The sequence below is a fragment of the Perca fluviatilis genome, chromosome 17, assembly GCF_010015445.1.
Source record: "Perca fluviatilis chromosome 17, GENO_Pfluv_1.0, whole genome shotgun sequence".
Taxonomy (NCBI): domain Eukaryota; kingdom Metazoa; phylum Chordata; class Actinopteri; order Perciformes; family Percidae; genus Perca; species Perca fluviatilis.
Window position 1 is genome coordinate 16569728 of NC_053128.1, and position 25130 is coordinate 16594857.

A 25130-nucleotide genomic window follows, 5' to 3' on the forward strand; every position below is an offset into this window, starting at 1 on the left:
TAAAGTAGATAACCTGGACACAGAAAGCAGACAGGCCTATGAAATGATTACAAAGTTAAATAGTTGCAGCTGACCATAATATATACTTGTCAATTATATTTAATTTGCAATTTGAAACTTTTTGTAGATAGATATAGGCTAGAAATATATGAAGAGGGTCTGTATAGAGTATAGAACAACTTTACAGATCATTTGTTTTAGGGTTTTGGAAGATATAGCTAGTAGATAGGCCTATTAGCCTCGCTATTAAACCCATCCTGCTCTGTTTGTCGAAGTTTTCTCAACGTGCATCAATCAAAAGTAGGCCTAAAACAAACGATAGTCTCGATTACATCAAGTAACTGACTCGTCATGGATGCTGAACTGTAGATCAGGCCATCCAAATCAGGTAAGGAGATCTGTCTGAAAGCGATTCTCATCAAGCTATTACCGCAGCAGTCAGACCACACTGCAATAACTAAACTATAGCCTGTACTACGAATCAAGATCAACATGCCATGGATTTATTTCTGTTACCCGGCTTCACCTAACCTAACAACCCTGAGGCCTGTACTACGAAGCAGGATTTGGCGTTAACGAGCTAACTTCAGGCTCAACCCAGGATTTTCTGTACTACGAAGGTGGATTAGTTGTTATCGGGTTCAATCACCGTGGTAACTCATGCTGAACATCTAACCTGGTCGGGAGCAGGTTAAGTTGGAGATTAGAGATCAACCGGTGTAAAAGCACCGCCTACTGACCAATCAATAGATTGATAACGTTCTTAAAGAAGATCAGGCGGAGCTCGGTGCAGAGAGAGAGAGAGAGAGAGAGAGAGAGAGAGAGAGAGAGAGAGAGAGAGAGAGAGAGAGAGATTGGGGTGCGCTCATAAAAGTTAAAACATTTAGAGACCCACGTTAACATTCCCTGATGGGTATTTTTATGAAATATATATATTTTAATGGGAGGGAATTACATATCGGCTTATTGAGCCGTGTGTCGCCAATGCGCACATCGGTTTGAATTATGTTTTTATATTTTTTATTTGCTCTCACGATCGCTTCCCACTGCCAGGGTTGCAACTGAAATAATAGGCTAAAGCAACGACAGTTTATGGAAAGCCCAAGTGTAATTATGGCCAGATCTTGGTCCTGACTGATGGGGAAAGTGATATTGATAAGAGTAATGAACGGCAATTCTTTTTTATTTTTGCCAGCTTTCCTTCCTGTTTTAGGAAGCAGCGACTGTATTGCGTTTTCCCTGTAAAACCGAGTCTGTGTTCTTCATATTTATGTAGAATTATAATTTACTCTTCTTATATATAACATGCGGCTCTGGTAGATGTTTGCGATTGGTCGTGGTGCGCAAACACCGCCTCTTTTATGTGAACGCGCGCGCCGCTGGATTGGGAAACCCTGAGTTGACTGAACTAGTTGATAACCAGCGTCGTAGTACAGGCTATGCGGGACCGCGGTTGTTAGGTTAGGTCAAGCCGGATTACTGAAAGAAATCCAGGCCATGTTGATCTTGCTTCGTAGTACAGGCAGGCCAGCTGACAGTCTTGCCTGGGCCCGGGACGAGATCTTAGATGGGCCCCCCCCCCTTCCCCCTCGCGGCCAGATCTCTCCTTTTCCCTTGCTCTTCCTCTCCTCTCTCACTGAAATTAAGTGTGTAATCAGTCTCTGATCCATCCTGCTCAGACTCTCCGACAGGGCAGCGAGCCCCCCCGCATCTCTCTCTTTCTCTCTCTCTCTCTCTGTCTCTCTCTCTCTCTCTCTCTCTCTCTCTTCTCTCTCACCGGTAGCCTGACTCTGTCCCTCCGTTGCGGGGCAGCGGGCCCCTCCCGCATCACTCTCTATGTCACCTGACTGCAGCTGGATCTCTCTCTGTCTCATCCTTACTGATGGAGCTACCAAACTCAACTGTTTCTGTCAAAGTTAACGTGTTGTGTCAGGCTTTTATACAAGCTAATGGACGTTAACATTAGAGCTGGCCTGTTAAGTTACGTTACAAGGCTCGTAAACGTTGGCTGCGCTGTTTCTTACCTTGCTCTACGTTGACAGTTCCAGCTTCACCGTCGCCACCTTTTTTAAAATATTTGTTTAGAAAATCTCTACGGCCTCTATTTTCTTCTTCTCTTTTCTTTCCTTTTCCGAGCTCCGGACTTGTGCTGACCGGACATTTTGAGCGTACTGAACTTCAAATCAAGTGACAATATCAAATTTTGATCAGTGGCCAAACCATTTTTATGTTGGGGGTGGGGTTCTTGACCACCATTTCCAGGACAATTAGGAAGAAAACAAATAAAAAGCTTTTATGTAATTCAAATATTATGCTACATATTTTTTTTCCACAAATAGGCCTATTTAAAAAAAAGATTTTTAATTATTCCATGATTTAATGAGGGCCCAGTTCTCCCCCTACTGTGGGCCCGGGACAACAGACCCGTTTGTCCCCCCCTATCGGCGGGCGTGAGTACAGGCCTCAGGTCCCGCATAAACTGTGTCACGACGGTGGTTAACAACTAGTTCAACCTACCCAGAGTTTCCCAATCCAGCGCCGCGCGCGTTCACATAAAAGAGGCGATTTTTGCACAGCATGACCAATCGCAAACATCTACCAGAGCCGCATCTTTTACATAAGAAGAGCAAACTATAATTCTGCATAAATATGAAGAACACACACAGTTTAACAGGCAAAACGCAGGAAAGAAAGCTTGCAAAAAAAGCAGATGCTGTTATGCGTAAATCACAACGCTTGTAGGAGGAGGAGAGTGACCACGACAGGGCCATGGGAGCGAGTGAGGAAAAGATGGAAGAGAGAGTAGATGACGATGTGGTAAGGAGTAAGCAAATTAACAGGGACTCGGAGGGAGGGAGGCTGTGTGTGTGTGTGTGTGTGTGTGTGTGTGTTCGTGCGCGCGCGTGCGTGCGTGTCACGTCATAACGATAACAAAGGGTTTGGCTGTAACATTAAAGTTAGTGGCTGTCAGGTAACCTAACTGTTTAAGCTTACATTGAAAATGCTAGCGGTTAGCCTGTTGGCTAGCTGAAAAGTCTGTGATCTATAAAATCAGTGTTGATACAAGCATCAGTGTTCCTTGAATGGCTTAATTAGCCTCTTTTGTATTAGTGCTCTTTTCCAGGGCATATACTACTATCAGCTTTATTGTAGCTTTTGGGAAATTAACAGTAAACAGTTTTTAAAGTTGCTAAGCCAATATTAAGCAAAATAGTAATAATAACAATAATGACAATACAATATCAAATATCAATAATAAAAAATTATAAAAATACCATAAATATACAAATCATAACTCTAAGAATGAATGAATTATTTAAGTGATCAACAGATAAGTCTTGAGTCCCCTCTTGAAGGATCCAAAACGATCACATGAACACTGAACACTAGGCAGGGAATGTGTCTGACCAATCACGGTGGGTGTGGGCCACTTGGCCCAAAAATGCCAGGGCCGATTTTTTGTCCCAGTCCAGCCCTGCTAGCAGCTAGGTGAGCATTATAACGTGTGTTACAAAGTGACGCACGTTCGTCACGGAAGTTAAGGCTGGACTACAATAGAGCTGTTTGGAGCAGTTTGTGAACAGTGTTTTCTGTTGGAGATGGTAAGTCCCTTTGGGGTGGACTTTGGGCTTTTTCACTTTGTACACCTATAACGTGCACAAAAAGATATATAACACAATAAAGGAAAGGGGAAAAGCCAAAAAGCATAATATGAGCACTTTAATAAAATAAATAGTATTGACAGGGTCTGTTAAAATGTCTCTCATCACGTTCTTTCTGTCTGTTGTGCCTTACTTTTTAGGAAAGGAAGACCTCAAATCGTAGGGCTACAACACAGACACATATGTTTACCGAACACTGGAATAAACAATAATATGAGGGACTCATACCTGACGGAAACCTTCCTCAATCGTGTGTAATGACCATATTGACTGGAGGGAGAAAGTGAGGTGTCCCTTAAAGTTCTCAACAGTGCTACATCCCCCCCTGCTGGATCCCTCTGGTACTACTACTCTTACAACAGAACACATCAAACAGAAGAAAGCATGAAAATGCTGTAATACAACAGCTACAGCAGACAACATTATAACCATAAATATGATAATCTAAATGATAAACTGAAATGCTTTAATGTCAGAATATATAAAACAAAAAATGAGGCCATTAAATGTTACTACTACTACTTCATCTGATTGATCTGGTAATGCACATTATCTGTCACGCCACCACACAGCAAACATTCACAGGGTCAGAAAAGTGTTCCTATTAGATGAATAACTCCTGATAAGAGAGTGCAGATGTTGAGAAATGCGAACATTATCACTCGGCACATAATATACAGCAGACACATATAACTAGTTTACTGTGATAAAGGTCTTTAGTGGTTCGTCATCTGGACTATAGGAGTAACTTATCTATAAGCATGGTCAGAGCAAGTTATCAGTTGGTTGTCAAAATCTGTAATAGATGTCCTTCCAATTATCATTGCTAAAACATCTGTGCTCATGGCTGTACAATATACTACTTTGGATATGTGATGGTATAACTGATATCTTAAATGAGGAGCTGAAAAAGGAGCATGTCCATGATTTTTGTCTTGTGTCATTTTTGTATGTATTTATGGAGGAAGAAACTGCATCTGCAGAAAGTGACAGGTTAATGAAAGTAACAAACAAGAGGCACCAGAGAAACAGAGTCATGACTTGTTTTATTACTGATCTGTTGTAGTATAACTTCACATATCCTGTGAGTACCGAGACAACATCATGTTACTTTATTGTGCGCCTTATGTGATGCTGGTTCATTTGCATCTCTGTATCATGATGAGCAGCGATGTTTCCTCATTCCTCACTCAGTTTGCCTTCAGGAGCTCTCCCTCTGTAAAAGAGCAATAAAACAAAAATAAATGTTGTCATCATATGTGGATGGAGATTTAATGTGTTATGCATCTTCTTTATCATCTCACCATCATTCACCACGCCGCAGTACTCGTCACACTCGGCCTTGCTGTAGAACTTGTTGGCGTTGCCCTGGCAGAAGCCCTGTTTGTAGGGCACGCACAGTCCAACGGTGGAGTCAAAGGCCCAGATGGGTGGCTGGCCTGTGCAGGGTTGGGCTGCCATGGGCAGACGGCACACAGCTGTGAAGACAGAACAAAGGAGCATTGATATTTTCATGTATTTTCAGGGTTTTATTTATTTTTTTCTTAAATTTCACAGCATCATAACAGGCAGTATTACTTAATTCTGGCCTACAGATGGGAAACCTAGCAAAGGGAGCCTCATCAAACACAATCAACAGTATTTGTGGGTGGGTTTGCTACTGTAGTCTACATCCGCAACAATTAAATGCCCATTTCAAATTTTAAAAAGAAAAATGGTTAAAAATACCAATAAAACAAAATACTGCACTTACATAAAATAAACTGGCAATGGGCCAAAATATTAATGTTGCATGTATTGTATAATCTTCCCATACATGTATGCAGATGTTTTATTTTGTATTTCACTCCTACCCTCAGTGCGACATCTCTGCAGGCACTCTCTCTCATTTTCAAAGTTGTTCTGGTTGCCCAAACACCCTCCATACTTGAAGAGTTCACAGCTCATTAGGGAGGAGTTGTAGTAGTAACGCTGGTGCATCCCAAAACATGGTCCTGTATCTGGTGCTGCTTTACAGGCCTCTACGAGGAGAGAGAGGGAGAGAATAGCAGGAGGAAGGATATATGCCCATTAGTTGCGACATCAGAATCAGGATCTCTTATTTTCCATTCAACACACATCCATTTTCATGAATGCGCTATGCTGTAGGATATATCTAAGAGTATCAGGGTTATTCAACTGAGTAAGCTGATCACTTACCGGTTCCATTGAAAAGAGGTGTATCATCACCAGAACCCTCAACGTCTGAAGGAGCCAAAGAAGGCACCACATTTCTTTTCATCCGCTGTATCACAGCCGCAGACAGACTTAGTTAGAGATACAAAGACACCTGAACCCCAAATATACCGTTTAAATGTCTCTTTCACAATCAACAGATGTCTTGTAAAGCAACAGCCTTAAATGCACTGTCCACATTAGCACACTCTAAAAGAGACATATTTTTACAAGTACTTATACTTAGAATATTTAGATTCTGGTGCTAATACATCTGAAGTTTTTCTTGATTCTGAACTTCATACTCCAACTATTGCTGGAAGGGATTTATTTTATATATACAGTATATATAAATATAAAAAGAAAATCCTCATTCACCCCATCCTGGGCGGTCCTCTTCCTTCAAGCTTGGGTCCTGTACCTGAGCCTGAAGGTTCTGCGCAGTATCTTAGCTGTTCTTACGACTGTGCTCTTCTGGACAGAGATCGCAGATGTTGTTCCTGGAATTTGCTGGGCCACTATCCCAGTCTGGGGGTTACAGCCCTGAGTACTCTGATTACCACTGGAACCACTGTTACCTTCACTTTCCACATCTCCTCTAGCTCCTCTCTAAGCCCTTAGTATTTTTCAAGCTTCTCATGTTCCTTCTTCTTGATGTTGCTGTCGCTTGGGATTGTTACATCTATCACAACTACCTTCTTCAGCTGTTTGTCAACCACCAGGATGTCCGGTTGGTTAGCCATCATCATTTTATCAGTTTGGATCTGGAAGTCCCACAGGATCTTAGCTCTGTCATTCTCTGCCACCTTTGGAGGTGCCTCCCACTTTGACCTTGGGACTTCCAGCCCATACTAGGCACAGATGTTCCTGTACACTATGCCAACCACTTGGTTATGGCGTTTCAGGTATGCCGTACCTACCTGCATTTTACACCCCACTGTTATGTGCTGGACTGTCTCAGGGTCATCTTTACACAGCCTGCACCTGGGGTCTGGTATGGTAGACCCCGGCCTCTATTGATCTTGTGCTCACAGCGTGTTCTTGTGCTGCCTTTCAGACCAGCCTTTTCCAGCCATTGGTATGATTTCTCGATACCAGCCACTTTTTGTATTTGTCGGTGGTACGTGCCATGCAGGGGCTTGTCCTTCCATCATGGTTCCTCCTCTCCCCCTGCTTCCTCATCACCGTGTATCTGCTGCCTGAGATATTCACTCAGCAGGTCATGGCTCTGACATTAACTAGTCCTCGGCCACCCTCCTTCTGCTTGGTGTTTAGTTTCACGGTGCTGGACTTGAGGTGAAACCCTCCGTGCATTATGAGGAGCTTTCTTGGATATCAGTGGCTTCTATCTCTTCCTTTGGCCAGGTTATTATGCCAGCTGGGTATCTAATGACTGGCAGTGCATATGTGTTGATGGCTCGGACCTTGTTCTTATCATTCAGCTGGCTCTTCAGGATCTGTCTTACCCTGTGTAGGTACTTGCCTTGGAGCCTCCGCATGGTTTCCATTTGCCTGTGGTATTTATTATTTTTTTATAATATACACCACAGGCAAAAAAAAAAAAAATATATATATATATACATATATATATATATAATATTGAAATTGTGTTTAAATGAAAATATAATCCAAACATACATGGTAAGACTATTTAGTTTAGGTTAACTAAATGTATTTTGAGTACCTGAGGCTCGGGCTGAGCTGACGGCTCTGCCACCAGCTCTCCAGGAACACAGTCACCTGCAAGGTTTTAAATGAAAAGGTATCATTTAGACACCCATGCACTTTATAGCCAAACAATGTACTCTTTTAATGTCTTTCATTGTGTTGATGTTTTATGTTTGTATGCTGCAAAAAAAAATCTCCTCTTGTCGGACAATAAATCTGAACTGTTTCATGAAGAGTGATGGTACCATTTCTCTCCGTAAACCTTCATCGCTCATTCAAATATCATCTGAATGTTTCATCTTTAGAGGTCTGTGCAATTGTGTGTGATAATCTGTGTTGTACCTTTGTTCTGCTTAATGATAATAGTGTTATCACTCATTCCCTGTTGTCTGACCAGTGCTTTGAAGTCAGCCAGCACAGTGTCTCTCACAGCCATAGTTCGACCTGAAGAGAACAGAGTAAGACAGATGAAACAGATGTCAACAAATACTTTAACACGGTGTAAAGGGTTTGAATATAATATATTCATGTCATAAGATGGTCTATCTTAACATAAATGAGGGGGGAAATAATAATACTTGATTTAAATAAATGGTATACAATACATGGTGTTTAAAATGATACAGGGCACTGAAAAAGCAAAAAAAATAAATAAAATACATGGTTTGGTTTACTGTTTAGGTTTATTTAACAGCATTAAAGCTGAACTAGAATTAATAATATAGTGAAATGTTCTAGTGCATCTATGAAGAGTGTCCACTCACTGTAAAGCTTAACTGAGGTGCTCTTATCCCCTGATGATTTCTGTTTGCTCATTATCACTATTGCATACTCATTGTAGTTTGTGTGAACCACGTAGGCATCCACGTCTGCCCTCCACTCTGTGGAAAGGACAGAAGAGATACCTTTAAAAACGGACAGCATGAACTGAAAAGAGAGCTGTATCACTGCAGGATTAATACAGAGGGAGACATACTGGCAACATGGTAGGAGAATCGCCCTGGAGTAGTAGTCAACTCATAGTCCCCAGACATCTCCTTACATGTTCCTTGTCTGCACGAACACCAAAAATAACAAATTTAGATATAAACTGATACACAGACCATATGAAGAATAAAAAGTTCTCCTGTGTGTGTAAATCTTTTCAGAATTATATTGAATTATGTTAAATGCATTAATGTGTAAGCATTACTAATGTTGCAGCTGGTAGAATTGTAACCACTTTATATACTGTCTAGTAGCTTAATCTATATTACATCATAATATTTATTTATTATATTTTGTATTAATAATCTGATCTACCTTGTGGAGTAAAAAGTACAAAGTAACTCCTGAACTATAGTGGAGTAGAAGTATAAAGTGACAGAAACTGTACTTGAGTAACTGTACTTAGTTACTTTCCACCACTGGATTTTACACTTTGGATAATTTACTGAATGCTGTTGGACCAACATACTATCAGGATTAGCCAATGTGTGTGCATAATATGATTTACATAATATATAATATATGCATTTGTTAACATATCCATGTATTATTTCTCTTTGATATCAAATATGTCATATTGAATTAAATACATTTCCTAAAATGTTTTAAGGAATAAAATGTTTAGAGAGAGTCAAAGTGTAAAAAGGGTTAGAGTTTGAATTTGAATAAAAAATGCATACCAGTCAATTTTAATTTATCTAAAAGTATTTTCTTATTTTTTCCAACTTTCAAAAACATGCTTTTTGATTCTTAATTTGTGCACTTCTTACCAACCTGAGTACAGTTCGAGTCATTTTGAGTTTGCCTTGAGTGGTGCCTCTCTGCAGTACCAATTTACCGATGGCTGCATCTCCCCTATGACGTTGCATATGGGGACATGTACTTGCCACAGCAACATCATGCCATGTTCCCAAAAACTGTTAGAAAGAGGAACCGTTATATATTTATATTTTACTAACTTAATACACATACAACCTATAACTGACATAGGTACTGTTGGTTCAGTATACCAGATCAAAAACCACAAAAAGTTTATCTTACTTTATTAAATAAACACAAAGTGCTATACAAATAAAAATGCTACAAAATGAAAATATTGAATACAATTATTCGTTTTAACTGCTAGTTTTAACTTCTTGCTACACTTAATGTCCTCCAGATACAAATATGTAGCTACACCTGGCTTATCCTCTGATACCCCTCGTTTTGCCAATGCGCTGGTTTTGCCATAGCGTTATGCTAATAATATGGAAAGCCCCACCCTGCAAGTTGACAGGATTGGTTCTGTAGGTGTGTGAGGTATGAAACCCAGTTTGAATCCATGTTTTTGAGACTGTCAATGGTGCAGCTCCAAGGAGGAAATGCTCAGTCATGGCATTTTTTTTGCTCATGATATATCTTGTAGTATATAAAACCACTATGGACATGATAATAAGATTAAAAACTTTATTTTTCAATGGAACACTCCAGAGACACACTAATAGAGGGCACATACTCGGTTGTCTGCAATTTACTAGAGATATTAGGCCCTTTAAAGAGCTCATTAGAATAGATCTCACAATAAAAATCTTCAGGACACAAAATCTCACTATATGCAGACAAAGTACTTACTGATATGCTCTTAATGTATCATACTTGACTTTTCCTGTGTGTAACTGAAACTAGCCCGAAATGCTTTAACATTTTCTACATTTCACACATAAAGATCATAGGAGGTTTTATCTTCTATTCAAGATTTTTAGGTCATTAGTTAATGAAGGTTTCCATTGCAGGGTGAAACATTCCATACCATTAAATATTAAGTAAAGGGTATTACTCTAATAACAGACAGAAAAGGGTGGAAAAGAGAACACACTAACTACTGTGCTTCTGCCTTTTACTTCATAACAAAAATAACATGAAAGTCTGCCAAACTCACCCGGGCCAGATTAAAGTTCTCCTGTGTGGTGTAGAGAGGATCTGGGAGTACAGGGACCCCCTGAAGGGTCCATGACCACCCCAGGACCAGTAGGGAAACTAGAATCACTGTTTTCTGCATCCTATCAGCCTGTCTGTCCACTCGTCTCTGAGAGGACTGATGTCTGAGTCACTGAATCCCAGGAAAGGGCCACCTCCTCACTATTTCTTACACCCCCTCTCAACTCTTCAAATGGGGACAGGGCATTGACCTATGTTTTGTATGCACTCACTCCCACAGCCAAGTAAAGAACAAACAAGCAAAAGAGCAAAGTTCTGCTTCTCTGTCTCTTACTTTTTGCTCTTACTTGCCTGGACAGTTTAAACATTGGACTTCAGAGTTTTGGCAACACCAACAAATCAACATTGTGTCTGTAATCTGTACTTTGTTTTTTTTTACTTGCAGGAAAGAACATTCATTCTCTTAACTACTGAGCGACAGGGATTTTACAGTTTCAATACTAATTATGAAAAGCTATATATTCCTTAATGGTTGGCTGGTGGGAACAGAGATCTACCAAGTCAAGTTTGCATTTATATCTTTGTTTGGTTTATTTTATGTTTGAAAAATGAGATTCAAACAAATGAACAAACAAAAGAACAAACAAAATAACTTACTTTTAAATCCCCTGAAACTAGGAGCAAATAGTGTTTGAATGCTACAGCAACATCTCCTCTTCTCTCCCACTCACCACTACAGGAACCACAGTGTTCCAGCACTGTTAGTTCAGGAAACCCATTTTAAATCAATGCTAGGCAGAAAGGCTTGAGTCTGTGCTGTGTATTTGATCGTGTGATAAGCACCATCCTCAGACCCTGCAGGCCTCAAAACTATCTGCAGCTCCAAACCCACATACCCTAGTTGACTGTGTGTATTTGTGTGTGTGTGTGTGTGTGTGTGTGTGTGTGTGTGTGTGTATATGTGTGTGTGTGTGTGTGTCAAAATCAGGCCAGAGGATGTGGCTGTGCTCCAACAAGCCTTTATACCAGGATCAACATCTGTTTAACATGTCTTTTTTACCAATTGCCAGTCTGAACATGAACTACATACTGTATTTGCTATTCAACAGACATGAACAGCCTGAACTCACCAGGGTCCCAAATCAGAGAAATCTGTTCTCATAACCCCCACGGCCCAGACTCATTAAACTATATTATTGCTCGTTACATTCATACTCAAGAGAAATATGCCCATGACTGATTTTGATATTTTGAAAAGGCATAGATCCAGATCATGCAGTTTCACACTTAAACTTACCATATCTGAAGAAATTAAAAGCCAAGCACATGTCTTGGACTTAAATGTGGCAGTGTTATGAGTCAAAACTGCTGGCTTTTGAATATTTGCCACCGTCTCAACAGTATTTTTAAACGTTACAGTAAAAGATTATAGTATGTGTTTCAGTACTCTGAAAGATCCAATGCACTCACACAAACACTTAATCACTTTATTTGCAAAGCCTGTATACATTACAAATTACTTTTGCATACCAAGCATTTAAGTATAGAAAATACAATACAATAGTGATATAGAAACATATGGTATCCATTTAGTGCTGTATCCATATGAAGTCAGTACTAACAAAACCATGTTGTGGGGGTCTTCAATGTTTTTTAAGCCAAGGACCCCTTATCTGAGAGAGGGATGGAGCAGGGACCCCCTACTACATATTTTATAAAATTAAGTTGCATGATAAACTGGGCCTACAATAAAATCCTAAAGCCTTTATACACACATTCTTAGTGCATAGAAAACAAAGCTATAAAAAGAATTGTTGGTATGAGTATATAAATCATGTTTTAATGTTAAACATTGAGTGAGACAGTGAATCGTTAGGATTAACTGTATCTGTGGATTTTAGGGACTTTACCTAGAGGCCAGTAGGCCTATGATCAATGTCTTTTTTTCCACAAATTTGATCTGATTTATATTTGCTAATAATTAGCTGGATTCATGTTAAAGCTTTAGTGCGTAATCTTTTTTTATATTAATGAACGTCCGTTACATTCAAGCCATTGCCAAATTAGTTGTTACAAAGCTAATTAAGACTATCAGCTTCACACAACTCTCTGTATTTCTCAGCATGGCTGTGTTTAGAAATTGGTGGCCCCCGGCGGCTTTCACGTGCAGATAAATCACCTCTTCTGAAGAGTCCATCATGTTTTTTTTATCCTGTCATTACTTAGAATTCCTCATGGGGGCGACAGAAACAACGCACTATAGTTTTAAGACATTTTCATTTTTGAAAAAACTTTCAAAAGTTGCAAAGGAACTCATTTTGCCAGATGATGGTCTAGTACGGAAAACGTTGCCTACTATTACATTTATTTTTTTCAAGATAGGCAGTGTGCGGGAGTTTCTTTGCTACGTTTGACCTACTCTGATCACGTTATAGATGTGCATGTTCTGTACTTACAAAACTTAAATTAAAAATTAACAATAATTTGGCAATGGCATTGGAGATCTCTGGTTTAATCAATTGATAACAATGTTTGTTACACTCTGCATTAGTGTGACAACATGATAGTCTGGTTTGAGTAATAATCCTCCTCTTCAGTTATTCCACATGATCTCTCACCCTGTAACAGCAAACAAACATATGCCAAAGTTGGACAGACTTACAAAATGTCATATGTTTTTTACATTTTAATATTTGTAGTAGGTAAGTAAGTAAGTCAAGTTTATTTCTAGAGAACAATTAAACAGTTTCAGCTGACCAAAGTGCTGAACAGAAAAGAAAATATTAGCTTGTCAGTCTTGATGTACTGAAGGCAAGAATTACTTTTTTCCATATCGTGGAAGGATAGAATTGGCTTGAGTTTGGAAATAAATATGTCCTGTCATCTCTCTATTGTACACTGTCTACCAAAGGCAAAAAAAAATACAGAAAATAAATAAGTAAATAAAATAGCAATGACATTGAATATATGTGGAAATACCCTTGATAGTTACACTGTTTCCATAGGCTACCATATGTGATCTGTGGGAACCTGAGTGAGTGTATAATTAGTGTAATTAAACATTGATTAGTGTCTAATTACTGTAATCTTTAAACATTGTCCTCTCACCTGGTTAAACATTACCAGGGTACTTCTCTTGTGCAGGAACCACAGGTGGCACTGTGTTTTTTTCCCACCTCTTGGGAACAAAAAGCTGAATGATAGACATGCAAAGTAACCACAACCGGTGACTGATTTATACAAATACAGATTTGTGATATCAGTTTGCAAATGTCATTTCAGCACATCTGAGAAGCACGTACCTGAGGCTCAGTAGTGACGGGCGTTGTCATCTGCTCACCAGGAACACACTCACCTGGGAAGACAGTAAGATGGAGAGGGGGGGATCTGTTCCTGTGTGTCAATGAAAGCCATAGAAAATGAAATTCATGTTTCAAACTTACGGGATGGTTTTAGGGAGGACCAGGTATCATCAGCATAAGTGTGTGTGTGTCACCTTTGTTCTATAGCATCATCAGTCACTCCATGTTGTCTGACCACCGTTTTGAATTCATCCAGCACAGCAGTCCTCACACTCATAGTTCGACCTGAAGAGGACACAGATAGCATTACACAGACTGATTCATATATTGAATGAAAACAACACATTTATACAAAAAGTACAATAAATTAACATATTGATACATTCAATTGTCACCCACTATAAAGCTTGACTGTGGTAGTTTTAATCCCTGAGGGTTTCTCTGTGCTCAGCAGAAGCATCATTGCGTACTCATCATAATTGGAATGAACCACAAAGGAGTCAACGTCTGCTCCGAACCCTGCAGACAGGAAAGTGTTCACAATAAATTGCATGACAGAGTTAGTTTAGCATGACTAGAACCTTGCCAATGTATACAATTAGATTTAAAAAAAAAGGATGCGGAGTGGAAAGCTGGATAAATATACTTGCAACATGGTGGAAGAATCGTCCTGGAGTCTTGGTCAAACTATAGTCTGTGGACGTCTGCTTACATGAGCTATTCCTACATGCAGGGCACACAGACATGCAAACACAGCACAGGTTAAACTCTGAATGGGACATACTTTAAACTACTAGAATGCATATAAGTCTTTACCTGAAAATAGCGGCTGTCATTGTGAAGTTGCTCTCAGAGGTAACATGTTGCAGCTCCAGTGCAACAATGACGGGGTTTCCCCTCTTGCGCTGCATGTAGTGAGGACAAGTAGAAACCACTGCTAACTCATACCACTTCCCCATGAACTGCACGGGACACAGAAATATTTACTGTACAGCAAAGCATAGCACATGACATAAATATACAGGGGAAGGGGAAAATTATAACAACAGATTTTTTAGTCATCTTTAAATGAAATAATAAAATCTGTATTTCAGCCTATGCTCACCCGGCCAAGATCAAAGTTCTCCTGTGGTAGAGGTTCTGACAGCACGGGGACCGCTTGCAGGATCCAGGACAAACTCAGCACCAGCACAGACACCAGACTCACCGCTCTCTGCATCCTCTCAGCCCCTCTGGGTCCAACTGATTTACTTTGTTTGGATTTTGTAAATTCCCTCCCACAACACTACAAAACCCCCACAAAACTAAAAGAGCAAAGTCCTGATTGTCTCTTTATCTTGTCTTTGTGTAAGTGTGTTCAATCCATATCATCAGTTTAATCATTGGACTTCAGAATTTGAAGCTAAAACAAACAACCAATCAATACATGTCAGAATTAAACAGCTGATAATTACTAGGGAAAGGCTGGATAGTCTGCCACAGTGTTTTCTTTCAAACTACCACAGGGTGCACCAAAGTCAATATTTTCCGGATTCTACACATAGAGGCTTGAACTTAATTTTGGGCTATGAGGTCTGGTTCACAGCAGAAACATGTTGTTGTGCAGTGATTTGTAGTCTCTGCCCCCTGGTGTTTATATATGAACTATGTAAAGAAAACTCTAAAAGACGTGTTCTTCGATTTCTGAGGACGAAGGAGAGGCTGGGGTCGAATTGAAAGTTAAGCAAGAGGTTTAATAAAACAACATGAAAACAGTCAAAACACAATCAAACATAAAACATAAAACACTGCCAGTAGCAGACTGCAAAATATGCTTCCCCTTGTGGGGACACAGATTGCAGCCATGCGACATGACAAAACAAATGTTACACTGCAGCTGACAGCGGACTGAATCTATGATTCTCCTTGTGGAGTCACATAAAAACAGTACACTGTAAACGGGGTCACAGATTGAAGCCCCGAATCTCTCTCCGGATCCGAATTATATGTCCCTCAGGTAAAGGACACACCTCTGATTTCCAGTTTGCTCAAGTTCACAGACAAAGGTAATTTATCATTGTAGTGCTGATTATATTCAAGTTTACAGAGATACACATTTTATTTGTTCTAAACAAGTCTGGCCCAACAGGGGGTGGCTCCCCCAAAACAGATACAATAGATCTCCATGTGTGGAGACAAGGAGCTTTCTCCTGTATGCTAAATGACTGATATGACCTCTTCTGATTCTCTAGAAGCTAGAGAAGGTGTGAGACAGACAAATGCTGATTAGTGTAGTTACTTGATTAGATTTAGCTGCAGGCCCCATTAAACAATGTTCTCAAAAAAAAATTTAAATTTTAATTTTTAAAAAAAAAAAAAAAAACCCTTCCAAACTTTAATGTTTAAAATTTTTTTTTTTAAGGTGTGAATATCACTATAAAAGTTACTGAACAAAAATGTAGACATTAGCAAAGTTGTAAGAACTAAATCATAATTTATAAAAGAAATTCATGTCCTTCTCTGACCTCATCATCTGACTCCTCATCTTGTATCAAGAAGGTTATTTCTCTTAACAAAATATGTTTAGTTGGTTTTACACAGTGCAAATATCTTTTATCTGGCTCAAGGAAAAAATGCATTAGGTTTGATCTTAATCACAAAGGAGCTAAAAACTGATACACACACTTCAATATATGCTATCAGTTCAGATGGAGTGAGCACAAAGAAACAGTCTTCATCAATGTCCTTTCTGTAGTGAAAGATGCAGACTTGTGATAAAAGTCTGAAATCCAGATTTTGAAAGTTCCTTGTTCAATATTGTCCAATCTGAAAATTTGGGACAAAATCTCAGATTGCTGCTGGTTCATTCTCATGCACACAGCGCCATGCGGTAACGTCATCAAAAAGCAGGCTATTGTGCTCCCATGACATCACATTTGCGCGTCAGCTCAGCTGCAGTTTCTGTAAAAAATGTCCTTATCCTTTCTGACCGAAGAATTGGCTGAACATCCTGGCCCTTTAACAGTTGACTGGAAGGTCAGATCAGAGGGGAGCCCAGGGTCTCCTTGTGGATTTACTGCTGACCCAATTCTCCTCGCTCCCCTTGTTGGCGTTGGTAAACCATGTCTGACACCTGTGGATGTCATCACTGGCCTCTCCCTCCTTATCCCTCCTGTTTCTGAAACATGAAGGTGGACCGGCTGTGTGTGCTGCCTGCTCCAGCCTGTAGGAAAAAGCCATCCTTAGCTTTACCGCTGTCAGGAAACCACCGCAGGAATGATCTGGTCAGCAGAAGTCAGCATTGTTGGTTTTCTCCGTCGGCGTCTGAACCCGGACTCCCCTTGACACTCTGCTGAACAGTTGTTGAAGTGTGAACATGGTTCCTTGTGATGAGTCTCTCCCACTCCACTGAAGCGCTGGTGTCCAGCAGCACCTTGCATGAATCTGACCTGGATTCCTTGATCTCCTCGATCAGATGTAGTCATCAGGCTGAATGGCTCCATCACAGGAATCTGGAGGCTGCTTTCACCTGTGAATAAAATGGCTGTGACAAGCCGACGCACTGCCTTGCGAAAAGTCATATTATTGTTTTCATTGTTGGGCAATGTCTAGGTGTGAAAACAAGGAAGAAGAAAAAATGTGATAGTTTGTCCTTGCTTTGTCCATTAATTTCTCATGGAGGAGAAATGTTTCCTTTGTCATCTGTGTTTTCCAAAGTCCTTAAGACAATGGGCAAAAAGCTTTAGTCCATAACACAATAAATGATCCCAAAAAGCCATGAGTCCATTGTAAACATACAGTACAGATCATCAATTACAAAAACACAAAAAATAAAAACTCCACAATTTTCTTTCTCAATGGGGGAATGGGCTGCGTGATTGATCTTTTACTATTACTTTAAACATTTTGCAAATTGCTATTTTTTTTTTTTTTGAGCAAATAAATGTCAGTCACGTGTCACTTTGTGCTCCATTCCATACTCTGAGAAGAAGATTTGCATAGCACCTCTGATCTCCCCCCATTTTTTATTTATTTTTTAACAAAATATTTACAACTAGGGAATAAAAATAATAAAAAATCAACAAACCAAAAAATTTAAATCAGTAGAAGAGCTACTGTCTTGACTCTATCAACCCTATGATTTCTCAGAGACATCATCAGAAACATGAAACCAAATAAAAACCCAACAAAACAAAATAGTGGAAGAAGATTAGCTACAATAAGATCAGAATGCTTAAAAATATAATGAATTTATCTTCATGTGCCTGTTATTTATCATTTTTAGTGAAAAACAAACCAATTTTGAGTCAAGATGCACAAAAATGCCAAATATATCTACCAAATTATCCATTGAAAAACCCCCTAAGAATCTTAAATTCATTTTGGTCCAATTTTAGCTAATGTTAAATTGCTTAAAGTACCTCAAATAATTTTTCCCCTTTTCAGAGAACTCCCTGGAATGCTCTGACTTGCAATGGGCTTCATCAATAACTCGGACACAATCCTACTCAAAAGCAACAAACCAAAAAGTAAAAGAAAAGAAAAAGATAACAGAAGGATCAGAGTAAAATGTATAAAAAATGTAGCAGAAGAAAAACAAACTCAAAATCCAGTAACCTACTTAAAATATAATGATTAATCCCTTATTTCAATTACAAAATATTCTGGCATGGCGGAACATATCAAATAGTTCAGAGAGAAGATTACAATGATTCACTCAGGAAATCTGTCTGCATCTATTGCATTGAATGAGGTGTGAAAACCCCCCTGTGTCTCCTAGACAGTCCTTCATTAACACAGGAGACAATATTATAAGAGTTTGTTTGTTGGAAGAATAACTGAAACTTAGTCAAGGAACAGGAAAATGGATTTAAAGTTAAACAAGACTAAAACTGTAAGGTATTCTCCATTTCTGTCCCTATAGAACAATACTAAACATGAACAAAAAATGTAATCAAATGAAACCAATCATTTCCAATATTCAACGTTTTAGCAGGCATCTTTGCCCCCTCGAAACAGAGGGACTGAATGTTCAAAGCTGACACATTTTCATACATTTTCTGCTCATTCATGCATTCATTGAGGAACTCCATTCAAACTTTTTCACATCTTTCATACGTTCAGGGTCGGCGCCCGACTCTTCAAAGACATATATCGATTAATCCATTTCCACTTTTTCAGCCATTCTCACTGCTTGAGCTTGCACGCTTTTTCACAAAATTCAAACCAGTCATCCAATCAAGAATATACTGTACTGCATTCACACTGCAATCTCCTCAGAAGATAGTTCTACCTAATGGAGCCGCTGTTCGTTCTGCCACCCATCCAACACTGCTGAGCTGGGCGCTCTCAGTTTAAACAAAACAATCTTATTTACAATTTTTCACAAACCACACATGCAGCGCGAGTCGCTGCCGCGGACTCAAATCCCAACACAAGTCTATTTCAAAAATATTTACAGTAGCTTATATACAACCCTATATTTAATTGTTTCCTGTCTTTAACCTCACAGAGAATTATTTCTCTATCGCTGTCTCAATCGGACTTTCTAACACTATGGCCCCACCTCTTGTGACCGCACAGAGAAAATGATTTTTCTTGTCGCCGGCTCTAATCGGACTTTTTAACACTATGGCCACACCTCTTGTGACCTCACAGAGACTAGGTCCTCTGTCGCCGGCTCTATTCGGTCTTTTTAACATTAAAATTTTACAGGATTCTAAACCTGGCCACTTAAAAAAGTGGACTTCTAGTGCACTTAACCACGGACCCTCTTTGCTGGCTTTTAAGCTTTACACAACCACATACAAACACACACTATCACATACAATAGGCCTACTTTTGTATTTATCGTTCTCAACGTAGTCCTCAATTGGGCATTACTTTTATCAATTACTTTTACAGATTTTAATAGACTTACCAGTTGATGCTGCTGAATTTTCACATCTAAAACGTATCCTATATAAGCTCTGCAGTGTTTTGATAAAAACAGGTTTTCTGCTCACCTCTCAGTTGTCTGGGCCCATGTGAAAATTCAGCAAGTCACCATGATCCAGTCTTTCAATGGGCCCTATTTTAACGATCTGAAACGCAAGTATGAAACGCAAGTAGCTTTGTGGGCGGATCTCGGGCGCTGTTGCTATTATACCGGCGGGATAAATGACTCTTGCGCCCGACGCAAATCTAAAATGGGTTGGTCTGAAGTAGCTAGGTGTGGTTTGGGCGTAACGTGCAATAAACCAATCAGAGCGTCTTCTCACATTCCCTTTAAGAGCAGGGCGCTTGTTCCATGGCGGATTGCTATTATGACGGGTGGATTTGCCTGGCGACGCCAGGCGGGGCTGCCCGATGCGAGATGCGCAAAGTAATAAATGCCCGTCTTGGCTGGGTGGAGATGTTGCTCGCGGCCACTTGGGGCGCATCTCCTCAAGTCTGGAGAGGATTGCTGCAGCAATGGAGCGTGGGCCTCAAACGCACCACCTGCACCTGTTGTGCCCCTTCCTCTTCCCCCAACTCCATCTCTGTCCACCCGCTCCACCAGGAGCGCATCGCGCATTACTCCCGGACCAGATTCCGCCGGAGTGTCCAATCCCACCGTAGTTCAACATCACGTCTCCTTAAGTCCTCTAATATTTCCTCATTTATGTCATCAACACATCCATGATTCATGGAAATGTGTAAAACACAACAAGCCACAAAGAATGCTGCGACTTTTTGAGGACTGTAAGTGCCTCCTGATCTATCCAAACACATGAAGCGCATTTTCAGTAATATTTTCCTTTGTAATTATGTATGGTTTTCAAAAATGGGAACTGCTGTAGATGAGAGAAGTGTATGCCGCGTTGTGCACACGCTACATTATGGCCAAGCATGCGCCCCTAAAATAGCATCTGAATAGCCGCTACTGACTTTAGACTAAGCGCCACTGACTTTAGACCAGGTTTTTCCTGGTCAGTGGCGGAATTGTTTTCTGAAACTGCAGAATTGCACAAAGTAACGTTTGCGCCGGAACACGCCTCCTCTTTTTGCTGAACTGCCCCCGGGAGCGCAAATACATACCCTAATTTACCGACGCGCGTCTGTGGAGGGAAAAGTCCGCTGTGCGTCGGGTGCAAAATAGGAATGATACATGCGTCGGTGTACAAAGGCAATTGCGCTGAGTGCAAGATAGAGCCCAATATGCCTTTTTCCTTTTGTCCTCCAAAAATCACGTCAGGGTCACCAATTGTAAAGAAAACTCTAAAAGACATGTTCTTCGATTTCTGAGGACGAAGGAGAGGCTGGGGTCGAATTGAAAGTTAAGCAAGAGGTTTAATAAAACAACATGAAAACAGTCAAAACACAATCAAACATAAAACATAAAACACTGCCAGTAGCAGACTGCAAAACATGCTTCCCCTTGTGGGGACACAGATTGCAGCCATGCGACATGACAAAACAAATGTTACACTGCAGCTGACAGCGGACTGAATCTATGATTCTCCTTGTGGAGTCACATAAAAACAGTACACTGTAAACAGCGGTCTTCAAAATGCTCCCCTTGCGGGGTCACAGATTGAAGCCCCGAATCTCTCTCCGGATCCGAATTATATGTCCCTCAGGTTAAGGACACACCTCTGATTTCCAGTTTGCTCAAGTTCACAGACAAAGGTCATTTATCATGGTAGTGCTGATTATATTCAAGTACAGAGATACACATTTTATTTGTTCTAAACAAGTCTGGCCCAACAGGGGGTGGCTCCCCCAAAACAGATACAATAGATATCCATGTGTGGAGACAAGGAGCTTTCTCCTGTATGCTAAATGACTGATATGACCTCTTCTGATTCTCTAGAAGCTAGAGAAGGTGTGAGCCAGACAAATGCTGATTAGTGTAGTTACTTGATTAGATTTAGCTGCAGGCCCCATTAAACAATGTTCTCAAAACATAAGTATGGTTTTAACTTTTTACAACCTAACAACTACACTTAAACACTCATACATGTACTTGCGCTCAGCCTTAATATTGTATATTTAACGGGGTCAGCACTTTGAAATTGCACAAATGATTATATTCAGGTGGTTAACATTAAAATCTCAGAATATAATTCAATTAAACTGCCTGATCATAGTAAAAACAACATTTGGTCATAAGGTAAAAAAGAAATGATTCAAATATAGCCTGGAGGTTAATATTGTTTATTTAACTATGTCAGCACAGCAGAGCTATGGAAATAATGTATAACACTACATGAAAGAGAATGATGTATACATGTCATCAGCAATATTTGCTATTTATCATCTTTTTAGCCAGAATGAGAGAGAGAGAGAGAGAGAGAGAGAGAGAGTTATATTGTAAATGCTGGGAAAAAGTGAACACAGAACATCTCAGGCACATCAGGGAACCTATAGAGAGTAACATAAATTAATTTACACTGAAGATTTGTTGCACAGAAGTCACACACACACACACACACACACACACACACACACACACACACACACACACACACACACACACACACACACACACACACACACACACACACACACACACACACACACACACACACACACACACACACACCTGAATGTACAACACTCTCCTGTTGTTGTTTTTAAAAAGAAAGAAAAAAAGACTCACCTAACCAGATCTTGATGGTGGGCAATTTTCTGTTGGCCAGAAAACATATAGGAAACTTCAGCTCAATTAACTCCCCATTAGGCTATCTGTGTTTGTGTGTGTGTGTGTGTGTGTACATGTGTAATATTGTATGTGTAGATATGTGCGTGTTCCCCCTACTTTACCTGCTGGAGGTGGAGTCAGAATAGAACCTCTGGAGAAACCCAGGGACAAGGCAAAGGCTTTAAACTTGTTAATAGCATCAATTCTGACCGTTTGAGTGCGACCTGCAAACAAGAGACAAATAAGACAGTGTTGACTCTGCAGCTCACACGTTTACATGTCATGTAAAAACGTGTGTGTGTGTGTGTGTGTGTGTGTGTGTGTGTCTCACCGTAAAGAGCCACCTGTGTGTACTCTCTGTTGAAAACCTTGTGTTTGAGAACCACAGCGTAGTCAGTGTAGTTTGTGTCCATCACTGTGATGTCCTTCACCATGTTATGGCCTGACAGAAAACAGAAAACAGAAGTGACAAAAGCTTCCTGTTAATTAGTATTATATATTAACTTAACCAGAGAAATATGAGGATGAATGGAAATCCATGTGAGTGACATTGTAATCTACTCTATACTCTACTATTTTTGTTATTTAGGATGAAATTGTCAGGCATACATTAAAAGAGATTTCAAACAAAGAAGGTATATATATATATATATATATATATATATATATATATACAACTGGATAAAGGCACCCAATGAATAAAAATATCTAAAACAATTGCAGAATGAACACAGAAAGAAAATAAGGAATAAAACAAATAAGAATGCATGTAGTGTGGAAATATATCAATATTTTAAATATATTACACATTTACAGAACAATACAGGACTTATAATTACATCAATAGCTATCTACAATGCTGGAAACAACACAAATAATGAATACAAATAATTTTATTTTAATTTTTATAAATTTTAATAAATGTTATTTGTAACAAAATCTTTTTAACAAGGAAAATCTCAAAGTGCACCAGATTTGTATTTTTAAAAGATAGAAAAAAACATTAAAATGTATACAGCGCATCACAAAAACAAAAACAACACTCTAAAAACACATTTGGGACAAGCCAAAAATGTTACATTTCTGCTTTGCTTTTATTTCTGTTAATGCACTCTATATTATATAAATTTATTATTTTTTAGGGCACTCAGGAATGGAGCCTCACGCTTATTCAGTCTGCATACAACCACCCTGAGCTCTGCATCCTCGCTGCTAAATGTATGGTTTATAAGCTCAGGGACAGTCTGTGGAATGTTTGGTCAGATTTGTTACAGAGCATCACAGGAGCAGAGACACACAGCCACATTTAAATGCACATCGATTGAAATATTTGTCACATGTCTTGCCCACACATGGGCACTGTGGCTTTTATCTGTGTGCTCGTTGTGCTTGTTTGCTCCTAGGGTTGCAGATTCGTTCTACTGCTGTGGGAGTGCCAGCCAAATATTTACATTGTAGCCTAATTGACTGGAGTACAATTACAGAGCTTACTTAGCATCCTCTCTTTTCTCTCTTGGGAAGGCGATGAGTGAGATAAGAAGTGAGCAGAGACTTACGTGTGCTGAAGTAGGTGAACTGTCCAGGTAGGTTGGTCTTCTCATAGCTGTACACCATAACCTGACAACCTAAAGGTCTGAATCACACAGAGGAAACACATTGTCTTTATCTTTTTCAAACTTAACTCCATACGTCTCTCCATTTCATCTCTTTTATGACTAGCACATACACTTTTGTGGCCACCCATTTACACAGACATGTAGGCCTACTGTGTTGTATATGCCCCGTGCACACAGACTCACGTGGCGTCCCACATTGTGAGGTTAACGTCGCCGTTTGGCAGTGCTGTAACAATGCCCATGGAGGCCTTCACTTTGTCTCTGAAGGGGACAAACGATGCAGAGTCATAGGCCAGGCCCACCCGGTACCATTTCCCTGCAAACTAAACACACACACACACACACACATACACATACTTTACAAATTAAACTGATTTAAACACATTAATCCTTAAAACAAACATAAAAAGCTGGATGTGTGTGTCTGTCTATCTTACCCTCTGCAGGTTGAAATCCCTCTGGGGCTTCACGTCTGCATCCGCCATCATCACGCAGAAGATCACCATGACAACGGCGACCACAGTGGTCCTCATGGCTGCGCGGAGAAAGGAAGCGGCGAGTTGGATGGGCTGAAAGGTTGGAAGAGGGTATCTGATCCGAGCCGAAAGTGAACTGTAGGCAGTCGACAGGCAGGTATAGAGTGGCAAAGCCTGTGGCAATATTTGTTTTTCTCCTGATCCACCCACCTGGTTGTCAGCCAATCATCGCTGGGGATCAGGGAACAGTGGCCAAGTGTTGAGGATGTGTGGTTCCAAAACAACCTCGAGTTTGACTTCACTTCCCATATGCACAGCAATGTATCATGCTTGTGGTCTCTCAATATCAGCTGAAGCTCATGTGCTGCACTCCCAAGCAGAAACATTAGGTTCATGAGACTTTAACCCACATTGACAGAAGAAAGAAGAAACTTAGAGGGATCAGTAAGTTCTGCATCTAAGCCCTAACTGGTGTTCATTTTATAAAGAGACTAACAGATAGTTGAAGATGTCTTTAAATCATTCACTTAAGTTAAAATAGAAAAACCACACCATTAAAATACTCAATTACAAGTAAACATTCTACATTCAGTAGTTTATTTATAGTAAAAGTGCAGATGTATTAGCAACTAAAAGGAACTTTG

At 39.9% G+C, this 25130-nt stretch overlaps 2 protein-coding genes and 1 pseudogene across 3 annotated transcripts; all 3 read right to left on the reverse strand.

Annotated features, from left to right (window-relative positions):
* Positions 1-811: 811 nt before the first annotated feature.
* Positions 812-24639, reverse strand: ptgdsa (prostaglandin D2 synthase a). Of its 2 annotated transcripts, XR_005636626.1 has the most exons (8): positions 24448-24639; positions 24194-24333; positions 23951-24027; positions 22726-22836; positions 22517-22618; positions 22353-22381; positions 22026-22114; positions 812-854 (listed from the first exon to the last, which is right to left on the reverse strand). XR_005636626.1 is itself a non-coding variant. In XM_039779099.1 (7 exons), exons 1-6 carry the CDS (start codon positions 24541-24543, stop codon positions 22353-22355), a joined length of 555 nt encoding a protein of 184 aa, XP_039635033.1. In that variant the 5' UTR covers positions 24544-24639; the 3' UTR covers positions 21887-22114. The 2 variants fall into 2 exon arrangements, 1 of the variants encoding a protein (XP_039635033.1); XM_039779099.1 differs by lacking the exon at positions 812-854 and having other exon boundaries at positions 21887-22114.
* LOC120545112 (protein AMBP-like) lies at positions 4690-10635 on the reverse strand. The gene is made up of 10 exons (XM_039779098.1): positions 10450-10635; positions 9306-9448; positions 8521-8597; positions 8309-8425; positions 7887-7988; positions 7561-7616; positions 5862-5946; positions 5516-5683; positions 4967-5140; positions 4690-4878 (listed from the first exon to the last, which is right to left on the reverse strand). Exons 1-10 carry the CDS (start codon positions 10567-10569, stop codon positions 4853-4855), a joined length of 1068 nt encoding a protein of 355 aa, XP_039635032.1. The 5' UTR covers positions 10570-10635; the 3' UTR covers positions 4690-4852.
* LOC120545113 lies at positions 11922-15015 on the reverse strand (annotated as a pseudogene).
* Positions 24640-25130: the final 491 nt, after the last annotated feature.